Source organism: Sitodiplosis mosellana, unplaced genomic scaffold, assembly GCF_009176505.1.
Source record: "Sitodiplosis mosellana isolate CC-2019 unplaced genomic scaffold, AAFC_SMos_1.0 Smas_scaffold_11, whole genome shotgun sequence".
In the NCBI taxonomy this organism is placed as follows: domain Eukaryota; kingdom Metazoa; phylum Arthropoda; class Insecta; order Diptera; family Cecidomyiidae; genus Sitodiplosis; species Sitodiplosis mosellana.
The window spans coordinates 2715397-2740870 of record NW_022595253.1 but is presented as its reverse complement, the minus strand read 5'-3'; the positions used below and the strand labels follow the sequence as shown (position 1 = coordinate 2740870).

General features: G+C 36.1%; 1 protein-coding gene across 26 annotated transcripts in view; it reads left to right on the top strand.

The window, feature by feature from the left end:
• LOC129567299 (protein lap4-like) overlaps positions 1 to 25474 on the top strand; it is a 122864-nt gene that overhangs the window by 82877 nt on the left and 14513 nt on the right. For 13 of the 26 annotated variants that reach the window (XM_055444044.1, XM_055444034.1, XM_055444037.1 and 10 more), the window contains 5 exons: positions 1179 to 1278; positions 3797 to 4040; positions 14285 to 14536; positions 16110 to 16224; positions 21380 to 21556. In XM_055444044.1, the coding sequence (XP_055300019.1) occupies positions 1179 to 1278; positions 3797 to 4040; positions 14285 to 14536; positions 16110 to 16224; positions 21380 to 21556 (888 nt within the window). Of the gene's footprint in view, positions 1 to 1178; positions 1279 to 3796; positions 4041 to 7036; positions 8625 to 14284; positions 14537 to 16109; positions 16225 to 21379; positions 21557 to 25474 lie in introns of those variants that run through there. The other 13 variants (XM_055444045.1, XM_055444041.1, XM_055444053.1 and 10 more) reach the window with 4 other exon arrangements.

Sequence of the window (25474 nt, the reverse complement as noted above, 5' to 3'; positions counted from 1 at the left end):
GTTTAAAAGCTCTTCTTTCTCTAATTTTAACCAAAGTTTTTTTTTTAGCAAAAATGTTGCACAGTTAAAAGGTGAAATAAATACCATCGCAAAACTTTTCATTTTTCACACTCAATGCCCTTTATTTTATTTTCGGTATAATACGTTTTTAAAAGGCGTATAATTGGCTACGAAGTGTCTTTTTATATATATATATATATATTTTAAAATGCTTTCTGCTTTATTGTCTGTGCAAAATATCTTTTCTATGAATTGTAAGTATTGGTTATGTTGCTAAGTCGAGTATACGTTATGTAGCTCCTTCGGCTCGATTAAAATGAAAGAAATGTTTTCGGTGTTTCTGTTTCATTTTGAATCGATAACAAATTATAATATTATTTATGCTACAAACTCCTATGCTTGTGGCACTTGCGGATGGCGCGGCTGAAAAGTGCCTATCTCAAGCAAAAATTCACACTGAATCGACGTTGCATTAACGCATGTCTGACACTGTTCCCACACGGTTTTGAACGTCAAACCGTGTGGATATAGTATAGTAGAGTGTGAAGTCGTTTGACATCATTTTTGATGTCAAATAACCGTGCGGATGCAGTTTATGTTGTATTGAACAGTGTGGAAGTCCGCCACATTGTTTTAAATTTAAAACCATTTCGTCGAAGTGTATGACCGTTGCGTTATCATGGCGAATTTTGAAACCATTTTTGGTGTCGACTCTTGATATCCGAACAAACTTACACTGCATCCACACGGTTATTTGAAATCAAAAATTATGTCAAACGGCTTCACACTCTATTATACTATAGCCACACGGTTTGACGTTCAAAACCGTGTGAGAACAGTGTCAGACATGCGTTAACGCACCGTCAATTCAGTGTGAATTTTTGCTTTGGTATGAAAATTGAATTTTACAATACGAGAAATTAACCGAAGAATAAAAAAAAAACATTCAAGTTGAATGATTCATTGGGTTGAATCAACCACCACCATACCGTCTATCTATCTATTGTTGTAATAATATTTTCGCTCAAAAATGTTCATGTTTAATTTTTGTTTATGTTTTTTCTCTCTTCTTTGTTTTTGTTTCATATGCTTGTCTTGTGCGCTATCAAAATCGTTCTGTTTCTGTGTATTTTTCTTGTTCGATTTTTATTGCGAACTTGTGTGTATTGCGTCTGCAGTCTCCGCCCGCTTCAGCTAAAGTACCAAAATCGGTGTCGGACCGAAAGCGATTCTTTGAAAATGCAATGGAAGACCACAACAAGCCAGCGCCGAAATCAGGTAAATCAAACAAAAATTCATAGTTTTAGTATAGTACACGTTTTTTTTTCAATTTCGATTCAAAATTGACGTACGTTGAGACAGTAGAGCCATTTAATTTGGTGTTTCCAAATGAAATTTATACTCATTTGGGTCACATTTAGTAAGTAATTGAATAAAGAGAGAGACAGAGCACAAGTTGCTCGGAATGTACATTTACCAGGGGAATTCCAAACTCAAACGAAAGATTGATAAGATGTGGCAATTTTTGCCAGAACTTTCGATGGCAAGCGCACTTCATTTGTATGTTTGAAACGGAAAAACTTTATTCCAACGATGATGCAGAAGGTGATTTCATTGAAGCGATGAACGAAATTTACATTTTCCAACAATTTACAATTCATCACATTGAAATTAATTACACAGCGAATTGCCTTTTTCACATATTCATCATAGCGAGAAAAAAATTGCATTCAAAACACACTTAAGATACTGAACTTTTTATTCGTTCTCACACTCTACGATCTTCACCAGATGGATTTTGTTTTGTGTTGCGAAAAATGTTTCGCATTTAGTTTGTGCTTCTGAAGGGAAAGTGCTTCGTTTCGAGGATTTCTTTCATTAAATAACAATGATTAACCACTTCATTACGTTGCCGTGTCATATTTCTTCTGTTCTTCGGGTTTTGTTTCTTTTTTCGACGGAGCGCGCGCATTTGTTATTCTCGTTTCACATCCGTTGATCTGAATGCGAAACATGCGCCGTGAAGCACGCATAATTTGGTATGTATTCAATGTTTCGGTTCATAGCGTCCGTGCCATAACGGCGAATATATAATTTTTCCTGCTTGTTCTTCACCGTTGTCATCGTCGTCGACGGCAGCGGCTTTTCATCAACACGAAGTGATGTTAAACGGTATTTTGCATGTGCTCAGCATCATCTCGCCGTGTACCGTTTTTTTATGGAGTGTGTATGTTATGTTGTGTGTTATATTCACGCGCGTATTCATATATTTCGAGTAGCAGCATTCTACGAGGTGACTTTACGACTGCATAGACACCGAATGACAGAGCTTATAAATCAAAAGTTTTGCTGGAATGGCATGCGATATGAAACAGAAGTGTGTGTATGCACGTCGAAAAATGTATATATGTGCACGACGGAAGGAAAGCAACTCAAGTTGAAAGCACGTAAACGAGTTGGATCAGAGTGAAGTAAAAAAAATGAACGCCGCCTGCGACTTTCAGAGTTATTCGAGCGAAAAGAGTCAGCTTCTTTGTTGAGCGGCTGTATCAGTCTTTCTTTCTTTTTTCTTGGCTTTTCGTTTACTGTGCATCATGTGATGTATTTGTAGCTTTTCTCTTGCAATGCGTCGGCATTTTATTCGATTTTCATTGAAAGGAACGAAAACAACAACAACGACGAAAAAAAAGAAAGAAAAATTCAAGATGTGGAAAGAAAACATCAATAAAGCGACGTCGAAAGGCATAAATTCAATTTCATTATTTGATGCGTGTTCAATTGTCTTGAGTGTGGTGGTGGCTGCTGGCAACCAAAAGGAATGCCAATGAACAACAACGTCGCCACACACTCATACCGACTGAGTGAGATTGAGCCACCTCCCATTCGACATTTATTGACACAGTCAAAGAAAGGCCATAAAGCGGAATGCTCGTTATAAATATTTGTTTATGCTAACAATTTTCTGTGGAAATGCGTTTTTTCACGGTGCTGTTGTTGCTTTCAGTCCACACTCCTACACACCGATTCACTGTCTCTCAAGACATTTTATTATTTCGAATATGGTTGAACCGCCATCAAATTAGATGATGCCACAGTATAATTCCGTGAATTATCAGAAAAAATTGAATTTTTTTCTCTCTTTCACCCATAATTTATTTCACTAACTCTCTGTGTCTCTGTCTTCTACTTCAAACAAAGGAATGTCCCAATACATGAGATGAGTATGGCGGAATTGCCGGCGGCTTGATGTTTTTTCTGCACGCAAAACCACTGCATATTGCTATCGTTTCTTTCAAAGCTCTAATCAATTTAATTAGTGATATCTCTTAAATCCCGGCTCTTTTTCTACATTTTAAATGAAACAGCATTTGGATATGTATATACATTTTTCTGCTGTTTTGAAATGAACAACAGCTGAAAACCACGCAAACATTTTGAGTATTTTTTCAAGCAGCCAACACAGGCGGGTATTCAATTTATATTTCAACTGAATTGAAACCATCAGTGAACCATGTAGAACTTCGGGCAAACCTGATTGTTAGACTTTTTTCGCGTTCTCTTCAATAAACTTACAGAAAACGTAATAACAATTCTGCACTTTAAGAAAAATTAAATGGCTCAACGATGGCAAGAAAAAAAAAACCGTATTATTCCGAAAAACGAACGTCACTTGTGAATTGGAAAACGCATAACAATTTATTCATTTCATTTAATTTTGAAAATTTACTTAAATATTTTTTTTCTTCCCATTTTTTCCATTTTGCTTGAATTGTTCGCGTTGCTTGTGTGTGAGCAGAGAAAGTTTTCTCATTTTTATCACAAGATGAAGTTGAAAAACTGAAACAAGAAGAGGAAAAAAAGATCGAGACATTAAAACGTGATAAAAAGAATAAGAAAATCTTGAGAGCGACCGATGAAAATTGTTTTGAGAAAGGCAATGACAATGTCGATGGCACGTCAAGTGACAGCAACGATGATGACGATGACGAGAGTGATGACGATGAAAATGACATCCACGCGGGCGATTCAAGGGACAGCAGGTAATTTTCATTTTTTTTTCTTTCATTTTCTTTGTTTCGTCGCAATTCATTAGTTTTAATTTTCGGTCCCGTTGTTCTGTGCCATTTGGTGTAAATGATCAAACGGATAAGCCCATTAAATTAGTCCATGCGAATTAGAATATTTGCTAAAACCGTCTAACGAATAAACACATGGCAGTGCTAATAAATTCACCAGTGGCAATATATTCATTTCAAACGCAACGATAAATCATTACATCAAATAATGGTTAGGCTTTTACATGTCGCCACACAAACACCCACGCATTCGCATACTCTCTCTCTCTCTCTCTCTCTCTCTCTCTCTACCAAAACAAAAACAAGACCATAAAAACAGCAAAGAAATAATTTTCATATAATAATTATCGTTAATTTGGTCGACGCTCTTTTTCGCATTAGACACAATAAATAACATTTCGTTCGGTCATAAACATTTCAGTAACTGTGTTTAACATAACCAACAATAATCCAATGCTTCATCATTTCTGAGTGAACCACGAAGAAAATCCGCTCAAAATTGGCCAATGCAACGAAAATCTAACTGAAAACAGCTCATGGAAGTTGATCACATATGTTTTAGTACTTGGTTATTCTTTTTCTCTTTTGCTTGGTTCTCTTGGCCACCCCATCCCAATTCAATGTCATTATTAATCACAATCTTTTTTCTTTTTCTATCGCTGTCTCTCTCATTTCATCTGTTTTCCTTGCTCGCCTCGCACTAAGTCTATTCCATTGCGTTTATTTCGAGACGATTAAAGAAGGCTGATTCCAACAGCGTCTCGTTCATTGTTGTTTATTTTCATTGCATTCATTCCATTTTCATTTCGAATTTTATCGTCGGCAATTCTATTTTATTTTCATGTTTTATTTTTGCCCGTTTGGATTGTGTGAACAGAGTGAAAAATGAAATCTTCATGCTCACGACGAATGATGGGCGCGCGAGTGCTCGTTGATTACATTTTCAGCCACAATTATTTTTAATGCTCATTGAGTGCGAAAATGCAAAAAATGCGGTCTAGCTAATAGAAATAATCAAATAAATACACTCCAACAACAGAATGTACATTCGTTTCAATTTTTTTCATTCTTCGTTCGTCGTTCACACTGTGAGTGGTGTCGACATCACAGTAAATTTCATTAAAATCGCGCGCGCGCTCATGAAATACTCATTTTTTTCCCGTTCACCTTCTTTATGGTGATAATTTACTGCGTTGAACAAGTGTTAAATAGCATTCATGATTTATTTATTTATCTTTCTCTCTCTCACCCTCTCTCTCTCTCTCTCTCTGTTGACAACAGACTGTTGTTTTCGTCCTTTTTTCCTTTCACTCTCATTAACATTCTCTTTAGTATAATGTTTCAATTTTTGGAGCTAGCAAACAATACGACACTGTTAAATGTGTACATTTCTCTGGGTGTTTGGAGTTTTTCCACATTAAAAAGTTATTCATTCACCAACGCTAAAATGTGCTGTGAAACTGTTTTTTTTTTTCAAGCTCTTTTCAGACAGGCTATTCTTTTACAGCGAAATTCGTATAGCTCATGAAAAAGTAATTAATGATGCAAACTATTCAGAAACGCATAAAATTCCAAGTGCTCAACTGAATTTCAGCATCAAATTGTTCGTGAAGTTCGATGTGCCTGAAATGAACGAAAATATTTTTGTTGTTTCAATATTGTCGATGGAATGCAGAGTGAGCGACTGGTCCATCAGCATTCCTTACTTACCTTATTTACCTGACATTCATTGCATAAATTGAATTTTCACCCAAAGCATTTTCACTGACTTCGAAATCTCTTCTTCTCCCACTGATTTGCATATAAATTTCAAATAGTTCGATTAAATGGAGCAATTGATTTGGCATCGAGGACAATATTGATTGCATCTAAATTGGCAATGAGCTGCATGCACTTGAACATTTCAAAATGTAAATAAAAGCGTAATTTTTCGATTGAAAACTTCTCTCGACTTTTATGCAAAATCGAAATCAAAACATTGGTTTTGCAGTGCCGCCACAACTCGCACTCTCTCCCTCATTCTCTCACTTTCTTCACGCTCTGTGTTCAGTAAATGTTTGTTATTTTATGTTGAATTTCTGGTTAAAGTAGCCAATCAATTGGAATCTATCCAGCAGTTCTTGACTTAATAGGTTCGGTTTCGGTTTTTTTTTCTTGCAAAAATAGAAAAGAGAGAAAGAGGAAAAAAATTGTTCAAAAAGTGAATGGAATCTTTATCGTTGTACATTTTGCGCTTGAACAAAAAAGAGCGAGAGAAGAGATCGAAACAAGTGTTTCCTCTTTCCTTGTGGAAGGAAGGGAGAAAGAGGAGGAAATTGGGGGAGAGAAGACGCTTGAATTGTTGTGAAAGCGCTGAAATGGCAGCGAAAATCTTCGGTCACGCTGAAATTGAGATGGATTGAATGCCAAATAACTGACTACGCTTACACTCACACACAAGATTAGACTCGTTGTTTATAGGGCAATAGCCGAAAGTCGACGAACGATTTCAGCTGCAATGTATAATCATTTGAGCAACGGATTTGGCCGTCATTAATCATTGTTGCACAACGCGCATTTCACTTCATAAAATATGCAACCGGTTGTTTGCTATTCTCCCTACCCCATCATCATACCAGTTCATTGCACCGAATTCACAAGCCATTAGTTTCTATTTCTATTTCAATGGGTGTATTTCCTAATACCGCTTTAGCTTTTGTGTCAAACTCTTTCTTATCTTTCGTTTTCACTTGCATGTTTTTAATTTTTTAGAAAAATCACCAACAAAACGGTTGACATGGGTTATTTATGCATGACTTTATATTTCACTATTTACTAACACTATTTTTTTTTTCTTCACTTTTTAACAACGAAAAAATATACAAGAAACAATTTACTTGCTGTGTTTAATGTTTTTTGATGCATTTTCTCTTCTTTCTTTCCCTTTTTTATTTTCTTCTTTTTTTAAAAATCTTTTATAGGAATCCATTAAAGGAAATTGAAGCTGTTTTTAATTAGAATGTGAAACGCTATAGAAACCACACACACAATCTTAAAACTTTTACTAACCATTTTCCAAATGACACACACCTCTTATTGCACTGCAACTTGGCAAACAAACAAACACACAAAACTAAAACATCCCACAAGCATCTTTTTAGCATAATGACGCCTAATGTTTAAGATAGAACGAAAAACAATCGAAACAGAACTTTTCTGTTTCTCTATTGATTTTACCAACTTCTACTGTATTTATTTTATTCTTTGTTATTATGAATCTAGCTTTACTATTCATATTTATGCCTTTCCTGTTATATATACATTCTTTTTGTTTTCTTCTTTTTTTGTTTAAATGTAACACAAACACAATTGAGACAAATACCAAACAAAGATAAAAAACATACGAAATAGATCTATTTTTGTAATATAAAAAAAAAAACAAACAAAAAGAAACAAATGCCAGCTAATTTTATTATTTTTTATAATTTGGACAATTTTTTTTAAATTATGGTATGTTTTCTTGATTGTATATTTTCCGTTTATCACCTGGTCATGTACTTAATGTTAAGTGTATCTAACATTGCACTCTTTTAATGTGGCACTTGTAAGATTATTTTTCTAGTATTTTCTTTTTTTTTCTTTTAGATGATAAGCAAAATGTTGAATGGGAACAGAAACACACAAAAATTAATTGGTATATATCATTTTTGGCACAAGTTAAAATGAAAGCAAAAACAATCCACTAGAACTGCCAAACACTTGGTTTGAGCTTTATTTCGAGCTTTTCCCGCTCAATGACCATTCGTTACCGAAGCATAATCATTTTTAGGCTAATTCAACACACATACGTTTGCATGCTCATTGAACGCAATTCTCCAACACCAACACATGATTTTCAAATCCATTTTTAGTTTCTATAGAAAGGTTTATTCAGAAAAAGTTTCGAACAAAATTTTCAGTACAAATTACGAGCAGACATACACGTACATAAAATACACTTGAAAGAAAATCCAGGGTGTAACATATATAGGATGGAAAATGCAAGCGAAGTACGGAATACAGCCTAAAAATTATTATACTATAATAACTTTCCAAAATAACTTTATATATAACTTGTTAAACTGAAGCATTTTACTTTTTCGTTTCCTTCTACTGTTTTTTTTTTTTTTTTTGGTTAAGGATCTTAACTTAAAATTTTAGATACATATAAGTTAGAATAAGCATGAGGCAGCGCGCGAGATCATTAATTTCGAGCAAAAACACATCAGTGTTCAGAGTGAGGCTAAAAATCCGTCAAAAATCGAATTTCGTATAATGATTTCTCTATATCGGTTTAGAGTTCATAGTGAAACTTCTGTGCCTGAACATTTACAGTTTTGATTTCTGTACGTTTGTAGTAATTTTAGGGTAAAATACAAATTTCCACATGCAGCTAACATCGTGAAGATTCGAAACATTTTATGTATTTATTAGCATGTAAGTCAACGCAAAAAATTATGAAAAATGAACATTTTTGAAAATGAAATAAATTTTGTTGTATGAATTGTAATTATGTTACGAAAATGCAAATCGTACCATCTTTGAGTGGGTGTCTTATTTTCTCCTGGCACTATGTCAGTTTGTGCGTTCATATATGCAGTCGACAAATAAAACAAAGGCAATCCCGGTGAGAATAGAAAAATGAAACAAGGAAAAACGGAAAAATTCTGATGAAGTTCGCAGTTTTGTGTTCATTTTGTGGGTTCTGAATGGCACGATGTGAATGTTTGGTTGGTATTTTATGCACGGTGTATACACTGATCAGTGACAGATCAAATTAGGTAGCACCGCGTGTTCACAAATGACAGACGGGAATTATTTTAGCAAATCACCATGGTGAATATTGTCCAAATAAAGTATGGCATCGCTGTGAATTTCCTCAGCAAATGCTACATACACACATACATTCTTGTTGTTGTTGTCCCTCCATCCATGACTCCACTGTTGCAATCTGCTGTCTTTTATTCTTGGCGACGTCGTGCGTCTAACAAATGGAACAAAATACTCTTCCGAACTCGAACAACGGAAAATGGCAACAAAAATATTGTTTCTGCCTGGATTCAACGGTAAACAGGAAGTATACATATCGAAAACGAAACGAATAACGGTGTGAAAGAAAACGATTTGTATCGTCGTTGGTATTGCACATTTTGTCAGCTTTCTTTCTCTCTGTCTCTCTCTCTCCTTCGCTCAGCTTCGCCTATACTTCGAACAATAAGAACAACATTCACGAAAGAGAAGACCAATATTCCCCATACACATTCAAGAAGCCATGTGCAAAAAGCACGACCAACGCACTGCACAGACAATAACAACTAGCAAATAAATTTCTATTAGTTTTCTAGACTTTGCACAGGGTTTTTCTTCGTTATTATCATTCGTGTGTGTATGTATGTGGTTTGAAAGTTGAGCAGAACAACAACGAAGCAATGCAAAGCACAGCAGATCGAAGCCTGCACAGAGAAATCTCAAGAACGGCACTATTTTATTGTAAATTTGCTGTGATGTTTGCATTATTCGCTTCCATTTGAAATGAGATGAGATGAGCACGAGCATGTCGTGTGTTTTTCTTTTGAATTTGCTTCTACATTGAATTTCTTTCGAAGCAGTGAATGAGAGAAGCTCGAGTACACGCACAATGTGTGCACTCACAGAACACACACTATACACAATTGAAATGATGGGATAAGAAAACAAGCTAAGGAAAGAAAACTCGAGAGCTGGGATAAAAACACAACAGTAAAAATAATCTCAGCAAGAGAGCGAATTTTCTTGAGAATCAGCACATTTCCAATGTTATTTTCTATCTCCTTTTTTGAGGCAGCTTTTTCTCGTTCCGTGATGCTGCTGCTGCTGCTGTGCATCCATTTGAAATCAGCTGAACAAGTACACACACATCATTCGGCAATACACAACACACACACACACACACACACACACACACACACACACATACACCACATCAATTCAGTCAACCGGGATCACTTGCTTTCGATATGACAAAGAAGAAGAAAAAAATGTGTATAACGTCTTTTGCTACGTTTTATTTCCACTTATTCACACTGAGATTGTCTTTTGTGACTCCCATCCAATCATATAAATACAATACATATTCATTTCAATTGTATTGCCGCTGTCATGCTTCGTTATGGCAATTGTGCTTGCACACACATTCGGTTTTGAGAAGCCGTGTGCGTAATGCGACCGCACACGCCAACGTGTTTCATCTGATTTTAGACGCGCAATTGAAAAATTGCATACGGAGTTGTCACATTCCGCTCTACTTCGCCTGTTTACATGAAATTAGCATATGCGTTTTCGTTTCGCATTCTCTGCCAAATGTAAATAGAAGACGAATTTCGTACGGCGCTTTACCTTCATGGTATGTGCGTGCCAAAGTATACATACATGTGTGGGTGACAAACATTTACATCCACCCACCGAAACATTGCAATTCAAATGAGCGAATATCAAATGCAACGGTAACTTAAGTCAAAAGGAAATGAACAAAATAAGTTTTAAGGAGAAATGAGTAGTTTGGAGCGAAAATATAATACAGAAAAGTTGCGCGGAAAAATGTCAATGATGAATGAGCGGAAAAGGGATAGTTATATAGTAAACTGTATAGTAAACTATAGTGAACTATATAGCTATCTCTTTTCATTTGACATTTTTCCGGGCAACTTTTCTGTACGTATTACATTTTCGCTCCAAACTACTCGAATGTAATTAAATAAGACAAAATTTAACTTTGCAAAGTAATTGGGATGGCGTAGCGTAGTGCAGAAGAAGAAGAAAAACGATATGCTCGCATTACATCATTTCTTCAAATTACTCAGTGTTTTATGCTCTCGCACTGCAATTTCCGCAAACCGGAACATTTTAATGTGCGAGCATTTCGCATACGGTAACGAACAGACACACACACAAATACTCTTTTCTCTCTCTGCGGCAACGGCTTAAGTCTACTTTTTAAATACATAAATTCACACACTCATTCAAACAAATTAAAATAAGGCGCTTGGCACAAAGAATACTTTTTTGGAAGCTTAAAAACAACATTGGCCTGACAACAACAAAGCAGCTTGTTCTTGGAACACGACTACTTGTTCGATCTCCAGCTCGTTGCTTTGATGCCGAGCAACTTTAATATTGAAAGGGAATTTTCTGTGCGAACAAAATCAAAATGTGGTTGGCGTATTTAAAAAAATCCCGTTTTTTATGTTGTTGTTGATGGATGAAAAAAACGCCACACAAAATGATATGATGAAAGTTGATTTAATAAATACGGCCACAAAGAAAAAGTTCCCGCTGAACATAGAAAATATAAAGGGCAAAAGAAAAAGTCACAATGAAATCAAAACGAACAAACTACTTGTGTATTTGCAATCGTTCGTAACCAGAGAGAAAGCACAGAAGAAAAGAAGTGCCCAGGGAGGATGAACGGGCAAAGTTTTCCCTCGGTTTAACCTTCTCGTACGTGAATAAATATATTAATTTTGGGGCGAAAGCAGAGAGAGAGAGAGAGAGAGAGTGAGAGAGAAATTGCTCAAGGAATTTCCTCGTCATCGCACACACAGCCACGCCTAAAGTGCAAAGGTTCTTGTTGATTTCATCGTTTTTTTTTGTATGTGTGTTTGATTTTTTTCTGTTCGCTTGTTCTCTTTTGTTGCTGCCATCGCTTTGTGTAGCGTTGTTTCGCTTGACTCGAGTAGTTGTCTTAGTAAACTTTCGTCATTTTTTGTATGCTAAGCCGTATGTATTGAGAGCTGGGGAAAACTAGCTTCGAAGAATGAGGTGACGTCGTGAGAGCTCGATTAATACCGAACAGTTCGGCTGCTGTGTGTGCAATGTGTACACAATAACGAAGCGACCTGTTGGCAATACAAGTTCTACTGGTTTTGCTTTTCTGCTTCTCTCTCACTCTCACCCACACCCATTCTTGCTCGTCATCAGCATCAAATGCACAAAGTTTTGTTGAATCCACGCTGTGTTCTCTCCATTGTTTCGGTGTGCTTCTGTTTCATCTACGCAAACACACTTAGTGACAGTTATATTTCTAGCCATGTTTTTCCATCGCATCACATTGTCCAAGATTTATGACAGAATTTGTAGCGAGAATGCATTGGACGGCGCGCGCAACAATTCGAAAGAAATCTCATTTTACACTCGAGTGAAGGAGTATCGAGAGAAAAAGAAAATTCTACGGAAAAAACAGCGAAAGAAATGTCCATAAATTTCTGCGCTGGTTTGTTTCTTGCTTCTTCTTCTTCTTTTTCTGGTTTCGTTTTTCCCAACGCGTTTTTCTCTTTACAAATCAACATCAATTCGGTCAATCCTTCGAAGCCGCTTTCGTTTTATCCTTGACGCTGGTGTTTTTTACGTGTTTCCATTTTCTTTATTGGCTATTCAGTGGCGATAGATAGAATTGCGGTTGATTTTCTTGTTTGTCAATTTTGTTGTGAATACTAATAGCAAAATTACAAGTCAAACACACAATCCCATGCATATAAAAAGCGAAACAGAAAGCGGGCAACCAGGCAAAGCGAGGCAAGGCAAGGTAAATGTAAGTTTCAAGCCGAAACGCATACTTCCGCATAAAAGTTCGTCGTCGTCAATAAATGTGTGTGTGTCCAGGTGTTTTAACTGCAAAAGAGAATGAGCGAAAGGGAGAGATAGAGAAGGCCACGTACCAAAAACCGTCGACAGCGTTGTGAAATCAATTTTGTAGTGGAGTGAATCCAGCTGGTAACATGACAGGCGTAAAAAATAAAACAAAAATTCGACGAAAGTTTTCGTTTCATATCTCCACGCTCACCTGTCGTACACATTCATTTTGCTTCGCTAACACTCGCTTTTCTAGCATAAGCATTCCAATATATATTCGACAGTTGCGTACGGCCCAAGTAGCATCAAAAAAAGACACAAGACGAAGGGAAGATTGGAATAAAAGAAAACAAGATCAATAAACACCGAGTCATGAATAATTCAAATGGAACAAGAGAGAATAAGAGGGAAGAAAAAAAATTTTGGTAGTCAGCCAAATCGTCTGGATGCTCTCGAGTCAAATCACAACTAGGTGTATTTGATGTGTACGACGGTTGAAAATCGAAGCATTTATATTCAGTCAGAGCGTCCCTTCACTGACTGGAAAATCTTGTTTATCACAATTTTTTTTCTCGCTCATTGAAAATTCAATCAAATGAATGTCGATTTTGAATCACAGTGAATGTGGACAAATCAACATTTATTTGACCCTAATATGATGCCAGATCAATCACTCAGAGTGTATGAGATGCATAATTTAAATAATAATGCTTTCGACGAAAATATACAATGAAAATCCCATTGAAATGTGGAAATTTCCGTCATTTTTTCCCTCATTTCGAATGAATCTATAGAAAATTAACATTTTGAAGACTTACCGGGAAATTTTTTTCTTGGACAACCCACCTTGCAAACTTACTACTTCCTTTTAACAACTTCTGTGGAAATTAATCAAACCTTACTCGCATTAAATTGACAGAAAATCGATCGCTTCACCTCAGTCAAACATAAAATTTAGATCGTAAAAAAAATACAAACCTTACAACGGATAATCCCCGTACGTTCCATCTAATCCTATGATATCATCTCTAAACATAAAAACTAAGGGATAGTAAATTTTGCAATGAAAAAGCGATAAAAATCAACATGACAATTTGCTTTTTTTTTTCTCGCCACAACCAATTGCCACACCTTTGCACTCTTTCTACCTTGTAGTGTACGTGAGCATGAAAATAATGAAAAAAAAAGGGAAAAAGTGCTGGCAAGTCAATATATTGGCTGTAAAATAAGTTTACCGGAATAAAATACGTATATCCATGCACACCACCATTTCCTTTTCATCCAATTGTTGTCATTCAGTTGTTGTTGTATTCTTGTACTTCATCCGAATTTTATTGTATTATTATTTGCTATTTCCATATAAATTGCCTTACGAAAATCCATTTAATTTTTCTTATTTTGTTACATTCCAATGCATGAACAATCATTACTCAATCACTTGCACTTGTCCACCCTCCTTTGCTGCACACTGCCACATACCAATGCACATAAATTGTTGGCTGTCATCACCAACAACAAACACACTACCACACCACCTGAATATTGCACGTTTGTCTTTTTTCATTGTGTTTGCGGTGCTAAAGTCTTCCCTCGTCACCCACACACAAGAGCGGCCTGAAAATGGCGATGACGACGACGACCACCGCGTCTGCAACTCCCAGTCGCATTCCAATACGAACAAATATAAATAGTAAAATACCCCGACCCGTGCACACTGAGACAACGGCAACAACGTTACTCTCATCACCGTCGGCTGCAATTTCATCCGATCACATATCCAATAACGTCAATAAATCCAACACCACTCCGTCGCCATACGAATTGCAGGCGATCCAGTAAGTAGCTTGTATCTATTACACTCGAATTTCGTTTCGTGGGGAAAATTTGTTCACTTCTCAGGAAAATGATACTACCAACTGACACTTCGCAACATAAATATGAAAGAAAAACAAAATAAAAAAGATTACTCTTTTAGTATGTATGTATACTAACACTTTCTGTATTTTTTTATCTTCTACTACTTCGCCGTAAGATTTACTGAACGATATATGGTTTTAGATGGTTATTTTCGTTACTTATTTATGGCTTATGTGGAATGATTACTAAACACTTTTTTTCTAGATAGCACAATTTTCGTCCTTCAAAGGATCTGATATGTTGTAAAGCGTGTTGGCGATTTGCATGAGAGGTTTCTATCTTGTTCCTTTTTCACTCCTGTATTTGTATGACGATGATTTTTCTACTAACATTTTCGTTTGTTTTACACAATCAAGTTGTTTGTATGGTAAGAGCACAAACCCGCACACACACTTCAATTGCATACGCACTGGCAGTGTAAAAAGCAAATAGAAATGTAAATATTTCAACAAAGAGCGATCAACAACATTATTTTAAACTCGAAATGATGTGTACTTTTGGCTTGGCATGCACTCAAAGTGATGATGGCGATGCACATTGTTTTGGAAAAAATAGAAGTGGCACTTTTGCAGCTCAGATAATCACATGGATTTTGGATTTGCAAAGCATGAGAAACCAGAGAGAATGGATGTAAAGAAAGAAAAGAAGATTCCGTTGCGTACTTAAAAATCATCTGTTTTGTGGAATCTAAGCATATTTCTGCGCTCTTTGATTGCTGCAACTCTTCATTCATTCACATTGTCTAACATGATCCCTTTGACTTGGCATTCCTTTTGCCTGCTTATCAAATCGTACGCTAAGCGCACAATGTACATAGATTGCAATCGCCGCAGCTCTTTCAATTCAAAATGTGTTTCTAATGCATTTGGAATATTTACTACTGCTATTGCTGCTATTACTGCTGCAACTGTGTTTTTCGATGCAGCTTAGATTTTCTTCTTTGTTCGTATTCATGTGACTCCATTTTTTTCGCTCTCTATCTCTTCGTGGTTTCACACTTTTGAAAAAAGTCTTTTATGTGGTCGTTCTCTATGCCAACCACTCTTAAACCAACGATATAGAGTACATTGAGGGCGACTATATCAAGCCGGCGTTGGCACAAGCGGCGAGTAAGATAGGGAGACAAAGAGAACGAGAAAGGGAAAGATGAATGGTTTAGCGACATGAATTCAACAATAAAAAAGGAACATTTGCGGGAAACGAGAATGGATAATGCAATGAATTGAATAAACTCAATAAAATTATGCGCTCTTTTGAATCGTCTCCATAAAGTGGATAATGTAATGGACTCGACTCGACTCTATTTGGATTCGACATAAAGCAAATGACCCAGATTTTGATCTTGCTTTTCGTTTTGTGTTTCGTGTTTCTCGGTGGAGATTTAAGTACTACTTCTAAATTGTAGCCAACTTGAAAATTTTACCATGATTTTTTTGTTGATTTAATTTTCTTTTTTGTTCATTCGTCAAATGTTTCGTTTGTTTGAATTAGGGCTGAGGAACGTGCCGCTTGGCGTCAAGAGCGACTGAAAACACTGCAAGAAGAAGTCACCGTTGCACAACAATCGATAAACAAACTGAACGATGATTTGACCAAGAAAAGCGAGGTAAGTACCATTAATGATTTGAATTAAATGACTGGCCGTGACTAACATCACACTGATAACTTAATTCAACTGTGCTTGAATAAACCCCATTGATTAATATCCCCCATTCCAACAATCGTCAATCCGTTCGAATTTTAAATGCAACGTAATAACATTTTTTGAACCATCGACTGTTCTGTTTTTCACGTAACCCAAACATCCGACACAATACTTGTCTGTTTTGTCTTCATTAATCCACCTAGTGTTTTAACCCATGCCGTGAATATGAATAAGGGATGTATATCTAAAATGGAAGCATTTTCAGAGATTTGTTCATGAATATACGCTTCAAAGTTTTTCAACTCCAGTTATCAATATTTCAAAATGATGCATTTATCTACATCAGGAAATGGAAGGGAAAAAACGACTGTTTGCAACATAATTACAGTTTTTCGCTCCATCGTTTGCGTCCATCAAAATGATGAAAAGAACGTACAGTTTATGGTTACACCTGCACAAAAAAAACCAGCTCATCATCGACCGTAATTAACAATTTAACGTATTTACATGCCAACGTTTGAGCTTTTTTCTGAATCATTGTGTGTGTGAGTGGTTCTTTTCAAGCGATTCCCATTTGAAATCACAATGTAATTACAGTTTTGCCGCGATGTTTCTTTTCATTTGAAATGTTGGTGAAACAAAAACCACATTTTATTATGGATCATTCAAATGAAAAATGCCCGAACGGCAGTTTATTTGCCACACGTTTACATGCAACAACATTTTTTTATTATTATACAGCATCCATCAATGATTTTTATTACGTTTCATACGCTCTGATAGGACAGATCGAGCACCGGCACACACACACATATGAACGAGAAAAAAAAAAACGTCATTCTGATTTTAAAAATACAGTCTCGGTGATAAAATTGGCGTGTGTTCTGGCTCATCGTCGTAAATAATTGTTGTTGAATTTCACATGTTGTCGTGCATTTGTTGAGCGAATGTTTTTCATTTTATGACTGTCATCGTTGATAACGAACAGCAATTGATTTATTTGAGTACGTAAATAAAAAAGAAAACCAATGTACAGGCAACAGCAGCAAATTGCCATGAAAACATAGTTCACTGATTTTTTTTTTTTGTATTCAAAAGCAAAGAACCACGGACTTCATGAAAACCACTGAACACAGTTTTTTTTTCGGCTGAAATGTACTTGACAAACAAAAACACATAAACCAAACGGAACCTCACCTCTGATGATGGTGCAACAACAAAAATCTGACAATGATTCATCTTGACAATTTTTTGGTGATGTTTTGTCTCACTTTTTTTTCGTTGTTGATAAAATGGAAATGGAAAAAGATTACAAAGGAAAGCGAAAAAAATAATAAACATTCGATGAAATGAATGAACAAAGATGCTCTCAGGAAATGTTAACTTCAGACAACAATTCAGTATTGTCAGTCAACATTTGACCTTGTTTCGAAAGTTTTTGATAATTCTCTCTCTCTCTCTTTTTTCAAAACATCTCTCTGCTCGTGGGCAAAACATGATATGATGAACAAAAAATGTTCGTTAAAAATTACCGGATTCGTTTGGTTATGTGCAACGTTAATCCAGGGAAAAGTCGTGAATACTTGTTCAGCTGATAGTACATCAGTTGTATAATGCATTTACTGATAAAAAATGTAGAAATTTTTTTCCCGCTGAAATCCACGTAAATATAAACTAAATGTGAATAGTAAAAAAAAGTCGCTGGTAAAAAAACCCAAGTTCCATCAAATTCACCGAGTTAAGGAATAACATAAAGTTTTGCAAAATGTTGCGAAATATAAAGTTAACGGAAGATATTCGTTCTTCGCGTTTGCTTGTCATCGCGTTCAGTTTCAATTTCTTATGGTTTCGTGTAAGACGGAAAACTAAGTCGATTCTTTCGTGTAACCATGAAAACTCTGGCTATAAACTTTTGTCTTGAGATGTGCAACGTTTGAGCTGCATTTTGCTTTGTATTTATCAACAAGACGACCTTCGTTATAATTGTGTCCAAAGATGTCTTCCATCAATTTCGATCACGTCTTAAACACACTTCAATGAAATTCAATTAAATCTGTTGCACGAAACATTTTCCACTTTCAAATAACGAATCGGCAATACACAAATTAATTGTACACGACTGAATTCATGTTCAATTTACAATTACAACTAATGTTGAATTACATTACGATAATAATAAAGTTTGCTATTTGAAGGAAATGAGTGGTCAAAAATTCAGACGCTGAATTGATTTGTTCTCGTCGATTCAAGTTTAAAATTCTAGGGAAAATTGTCCCATGTTTACCTTTTCATAATTGCATTTGTTCGAAAATACTATGAATTCGGTTGATTGCAACTAACAGCCCGGTTATTATTGTGTACTCCACCGAAAAATTCGAAGAATTTCGAAACTACATACTCTGTGTAACATAAAGTTGAAGATAAAAATCTTCTTTTGCTATTCTCTTCGTAGAAAATCCCTTTTTCACTTGAAACAACCACTTTTGATGAGTTTAAAAATATTTTCCTTCATTTGATTCTCTATCGAGAAAACTGCTCTTTGAAATGATGTTCAAAGAAAAACTTGTTTCCATTATTTTACTTCAAGTGCGTTCATTGTGATGTACAAAAAGACACCATTTCAAAATAAGATGTCATTTGTTTTGACGCATTTTCTAATTTCTTCCGGTGAAATGGCTAATGAATTAGTTACATGCCACTGAATCTGGGTAATTGTGTCAATTGTTAAGATCTTAATTGAACCTCGTTTCTCGGTGCCATGATCGTGCGAAGTGAGTGAGAGAGAGAGAGAGAGAGAGAGAAAGAGCAGTTTGGCTCATGCTCTTAACGAAGCTATATAGCGAATCAAAAGTTGGTATAAACTTGTGAAATTATCACAAACTTTACCTCTGGCGATTTTCAGCGAAGATGCTATCGTTGCGCTCATCATTGCTTCACTTCATCAGATAATGTTGCACAAACATGGATAAATTTTGTTTTAAACATCTGATTCTAAGCAAATACGATTTCAAACAAAACGAGAAAAAAAAGTGCGATTCAAACGGAATGAGAAAATGTTTACTTCGTCACAATGTAATGCAACCGAGAATTTTAATGGCATACTAAATGTGACGATACATCATACAGCAAGCAGGACATGGAAGTCAAGGAGCAAAATCAAAATAAGTGAACAAAAAACAACTAGAGAAGAAAGAAGAAAAAAAAGCAACCTAATTAAATTTTGAAAAGTTTTTTTTTTCTGTTTTATCAAAGTCAAGCTGAGTGACTGTGATTGCAATGCAATGAATGGACAAATGGCAAGTCAATATTGGCGTAGGTTCAAGTCAGTTTTGTACAAGAACTCGAGGGTTGCAAAAATTTAAATAGTTCACGACATCGAGAGAGGGAGAGAGAGAGAGAGAAAGTCAGCAAAATATTAAGAACATCTTGTGTGCAAACATTTGAAAAGCAATTTCTGTAGTTTTGCGTACATTTGTGTCGCCTTTTATATTAGGGCTATGACACACTGTGTGTGTGCCGCTTGGTCGAGCATCTACTATGTCTCTGTTTCTTCTACCGTACAAACTCCAGACCAAAGTTTTCTTTGATAGATAAACATTGTAATGGAAAATATTTAAACAGATTCACATCCAGGGAACGGCAAAGATTCGACTTTCGAACGTAAGGAAAAGCGCATTGAAAAACTTTCTCTTTGAAAATGCATTTTCCTAGGGAGAGATTTGTGTCGGTTTGTGTCTGTGTCTGTGCTGATAGCCAGAGCCAGGACCAGATGCTTCCTTCCGCACATACACACACACACACACTCTCACACGCTGTGATGATCAATTTTAACTATTCAATGATTAAATCGCAACATTTGCGGTCACGTTGCTTATGTACGCAAAAAGCATTTGGATGGCGGTGCTCCCAAAACGATTTCATTAGGTAGCGCTGTGACAAAAGTTTAAACATTTTCCCGAATTCGGGATGTGCATGTTAAAGGAGCTAAAATGGCATTCAGTGCGCTGCACCGAGAAGAAAGTTGACTGTTGAGTGCGGGCAAGTGCACTGAAGTTCACAAGATACGGGTATCGAAGCGATAGACAGACGTGTACATGTACATTTTATTCAATAAATCTTTCAGCCATGCTGTCGCATCTCAACGAAAATTAGAAGCAAAATCTAGTTTCTTCCGTTGTAAACGAAGCGAACATCGTTGCTCCGAATTTTGCATGCACAATCATATTTAGTCAAAGTGGATATTTGTTCACATTTGATCGAACCAATAGTGAGATAGATAGAAAAACAAAAGAAAAGTAAGGGAAGCCGAAAAAAATCCATTGCAAATAAAAGGATTACCGCTAATCCACTGTATTATTTTGTCAGTTTATCAGGGCAATATTGGGTGGTTGTGTCGTGACAACTCAACATTATTTGGTTTTAGTATCTCCGTCCATTTTCCATCATCAATTTCCATATGAATTGCAGTCGTTACAACATGCAAGCTCTGCGTCTTATCTGCTTTAGCTGCGTTGTTTGGGCGGAACGGGCCGTTCCAAACGGCGACGCTATTTGTAAGTGGAACTTGGAACATCGATTGGCATTTACAGCGGATAACTGCAAACAAAGTAGGTTTTTATTGTTTGCGATAGCGGTTGACGATTGTATCATCAGCCCGACATCAGACTCAATTATTGTTTCATGGGATATTCTCTCACTCTGTGTATGTCTATTGTCTCTTGCCATTATTCTTCCGATCGATGGTTGTTGTTTGCCAAATTCAACGAATCAACGAGCTTTTATTTGTCTGCAGAGTAGTGTACGTATTTAATTTCGGCATAAGGGATGGATCTTCGAACTTCATTGTAATAAATTACGAGCGGAATTTTCTTTCAATCATCAGAGAACGAGCAGGCGAGCGAGAAAGAAAAGACAAACAATATTGATGATATATATGATAAACTACTTTGTTGTTGATTCGTTTGATTTGTTCGTCGGACGCTTGGGGAGGAGTTGTGTTAGCATTGATTCTCATTAGACAAACATTTACTTTCTTCTTCTAGTTTTTCTTTTTCTTCTTCTTCTTTTTCTTCTTTGAAACTAAAATTCGGTATAAATTGTTCAAACTTTTCCACAGGCGATCGTTTTCCCCCGCATTGCAATCAAATCAAGTCCAGGTGCTTTGATTGTACGCGAAACGGAAAAAGTGCTCGGCGAAAAGGTAACCACACGCACTGAAGAAGTACCGTGTCCGGTGACCGGTGTACCTCATATACGAACCGTTCAATTGGTTGAGAAGCTCATCGAAACTGAGGTAGTTAGTAACAACATGAAACAAAGAACACAACAATTGGTTTTGATGGATAACATTTTGCGGTGTTTTTTGTCGGCAACAACGCACCAATTTCCGTTTACACTTTTGCGTGTATATATTTGCTCTTTTGTACAACATTGCTTCCGGGCGCACCAAGTCAAGCTTTATTTTTTGTGTTCGTTTGTTGTCGCAAATTTGGCTGTCTGGGCTATGTGTTTGTCTGTTGATTGGTTTGGTTTTTGGATTAGTTTGTATTTCATTTTGGTCTAAAGCACCGTGTTTACTGGTGCGTATGTGTTACTGTGTGGCTTCGCATCAATTCCAATTCACATACGTTTTGTACATAGTATTTATACATCTATCTATTTTGTAAAGTTTGATCGCTTAACTGCACCGCAAAATATATATATGGTATAGCACATACGCCGTAGAATTTAAGTTGTGTTGGATTTCCGGAATTTTCTCTTTTTTTGCTCTTTTCACTTTTTCTTTTTTTCTTCTTTTCTTCTTTGGTTTGCACAGCAATTGTAGGCTTGACTTCGATTTTGCGCTTCCACATCACATTTGTACATATTTGCATTGCATTTTATCCACACGCACACACACACACACACACACGTATTATATAATGGCTAAGAGCCACACAACAAATTTGAACACGATAAAATTTATCGTCGGTTGGGCAAAGTCATTCAATAGACGAAATGACTAAACAGACTTTTGGCTACTTGACACCAATATCTCTCTTTCAAATGAACTAAGTAGTTTGTCACTTGGAACGATAGCCTACGCATCAATTCAAATGTAAATGCTCAAATTCAAAAGATCTTTTGAATCATAGATAATTTAATGGAAATCATGATGCGTTTCAAAATGAAAATGTCTGAGACAAAGTTACGATTTTCACTCTCTATTGAATTCAAAAGATTCTATTATGGTATTGACTTCTCCTTGCACCTAATCCAATTGACTTTGGTTCCAATGAAATCAGACGCTCGTGTTGCGTCTTCGTTTTAACATATTTTCATACGGTTTGGTGCACACGCATCGGGCAATCTTAAGCCCACGCAACCAAACCAAACCAAAATGAGTTATTTTACCCTGAAAACGTCATTTCATTCATGGCACTAACAGCTTGTAATGAAACAACGGATCTATCAAGCCCATCGGATTATTCCTCAGCTGAGTTCCGATACGAAAGCGAAACCATTACTACTCAATGAAGCAGCGGACTTGTCGGCACACTCGTGGATTTAGCATTTCACTTGCTTTGGCGATTCGTAAGTTGCCGAAGCATCATATATGCAGTGCACACGTTATTTAACGTGAAAACCTATATCTGCTACATCGAAGTTGGCCGAGGTATGATTTTGTTTGCGCGTAGCGCGTAAGCAATTCACTTGGGATATATAGTATATAGGGATTCACGTTATATCGCAAGTAAATTGCTTATGCGACGCGCAAACGAAATCATACCTCGGCCAACTTCGATGTACCGAATATAGGTTTTCACGTTAAATATCGAGTACACTGCATATATGATGCTTCGGCAACTCACGAATCGCCAAAGCAAGTGAAATGCTAAATCTACGAGTGTGCCGACAAGTCCGCTGCTTCATTGAGTATACTTAACTAAATTTCAATTCCAAAGAAATCTTTTGATGAGAAACAAGATTTACAAAAAAACGGTTTACAAAACCATTTCCAACTACATGTAGAAAAAAATCCACACAAAATGTATATATTTGATTAACCGTTCACCATGGAAAATCGTGCACAAGCTTACATTACACTTATTCTGCTGAATGTGCCGTCGCTATCGCACGAAATATCACATCGTCGAGCATGTGTCGCATGAAATAGAGGTTTCAATTGTATGTGCGATTTCGCATACGTCAATCGTATGCTAAGTTTTGTTCAAGAGGAAAATCGGATAAGTCCAATTTTTTCCCTTCGAAAATTGGGCCAAGATCGAAAATGACACATCAGAGGGAAAAAATGCGATTTCGTTGTCCAATTTCTACTTGAAATGATGCACTTTTGTGCATGTAAAGATGAGATTGTTAGTAGCGGGGAATCATCATTGAAAATTGATGCCTCAGTGCATATATATATGCATTTATGTCGTTCGCATTTATGTCATGTAGATAAAAATGCTGGAAATGTGTATGACCAAGAGCGAACAAGTGTGCGAAATAGTGCATGCACAAGCACATGCATCGAAACTCTTTTCTTCCCTGCGATAGGACATTTTGCTTGACATTTTTCCATACTAAACATCATTTCGCATCGAACACCATATCGCATTTTCGGCAACGTGCTCCATTCAACATGGAAAAATCAGCACCGAAAGTGAAAACATCGAACATTCTCGTCCGTCGCTTCGGATTTTTTTTTTTCATTTTCAAGCAAATGCTTCGTTCCATCTCACTTCATCGCAGATTACATTCCGCATGTCACTTGATACATGTTTGTTCACGATCATGCTTTGTTTATCAATTTCGCAAATTGGCATATCCATTGAAATGGATAGGTTATAGTCAGTAATTTAATCTGACCCATTTACTGTATAACCAATTGCCTGTTCAGTTTTTGCGAAACTTCGATGAGGATGAAAAAACGAAAACATGGGCGTCGATACTTGGAAAAATTACGATGATTTTTGTGAGGATTTAAAGACTTTCATTAAAACCGTAAAAAATGAAGCTCGTATAGTACGCATTACAGTTTGTGTCAGAATGACAGCAGTATAATGTGCTGTACTGCTCAAGAGAAATACGAGCTTATTTCGATATTTAGTTTTTCATTACTATGTACCAAAATTATCAGAATGAATATTCCATATAAAAAATTTAGTAAGACTGAGAGTTAAAGTTCAATAAAAACATGAATTCGAAAACGTAATTGATTTTTCATCAATAACGTTGTGCAATCAATCTCTTCTCTCCACGTCATGAAGTCGTTAGCAAAATTAGAACTGCATTTTTAAAAAAAAACCGTTTTAATTGGTTCTAATTGGATGACACATTTGTCGATTTCAACATCAACAGTCCAAGATTAATCTAAATAGTGCAGAGATGGTTCATCGTTTACCACAAATGTAATATCAATGTATAATGGTATATAATATATATACTATATATACCCTTCTGTACGGAGTACAGTAAATACAACAAATTGATATAGATATACTCCATCTCTGAATTAGTGGAAAGCTTTTAACCGTATTCAAAGTGGCATTGGTATATTTTTACTTACATTTTTCCCATATCGGCCGATTTGTTGAAAGTGTGATTAAATCAATTAGACATGGCTAGAAATTTACTCTAATTGAAATGCATATAAATAAAGCTTTTGAAAAGAACGAAATCAGAATCAGTTCAAAATTGACAAGCAGTGTTGTTAGAGTCAACAGAAGTCAAAATAAAATCCTTCGGACTTGTATTCGTCATCGGAATCGTCTTAGCAGTAATGGAAACAGCATACAGTGCTCCCTCCTCATCATGCTGAAGTCCATTATTGAGCTCGCGCTTTGCATGCAGGTGCACATGCACAGCACGGACACCAACACCACTGAGACTTTAACGATGAAGAATCACACCTGACCTACTGGCTGCTTTTGATCTGATTTTCATACTTTTACATTCACATTTGTTATTTTAATCAGCACAACGTTAGTTACGAATATTTTAAAGCACAGATATAAAGCCACTTTTCAATAAAAAATAAATCAGCACAAATTCAAAATCTTGAACATTTTTTATTAACAATTTTTATTGGTTAATAACTTTAAAATGGTAAATAGGTATATGGAATTATTCTATAGAAGTGGAAAGTGCGCTGTAATCGCGCATCAACAAAACGTGTTTTTTTTTTCTAAATCCACTTCAATCATGGATTTTTTCAAAGGCAATTACA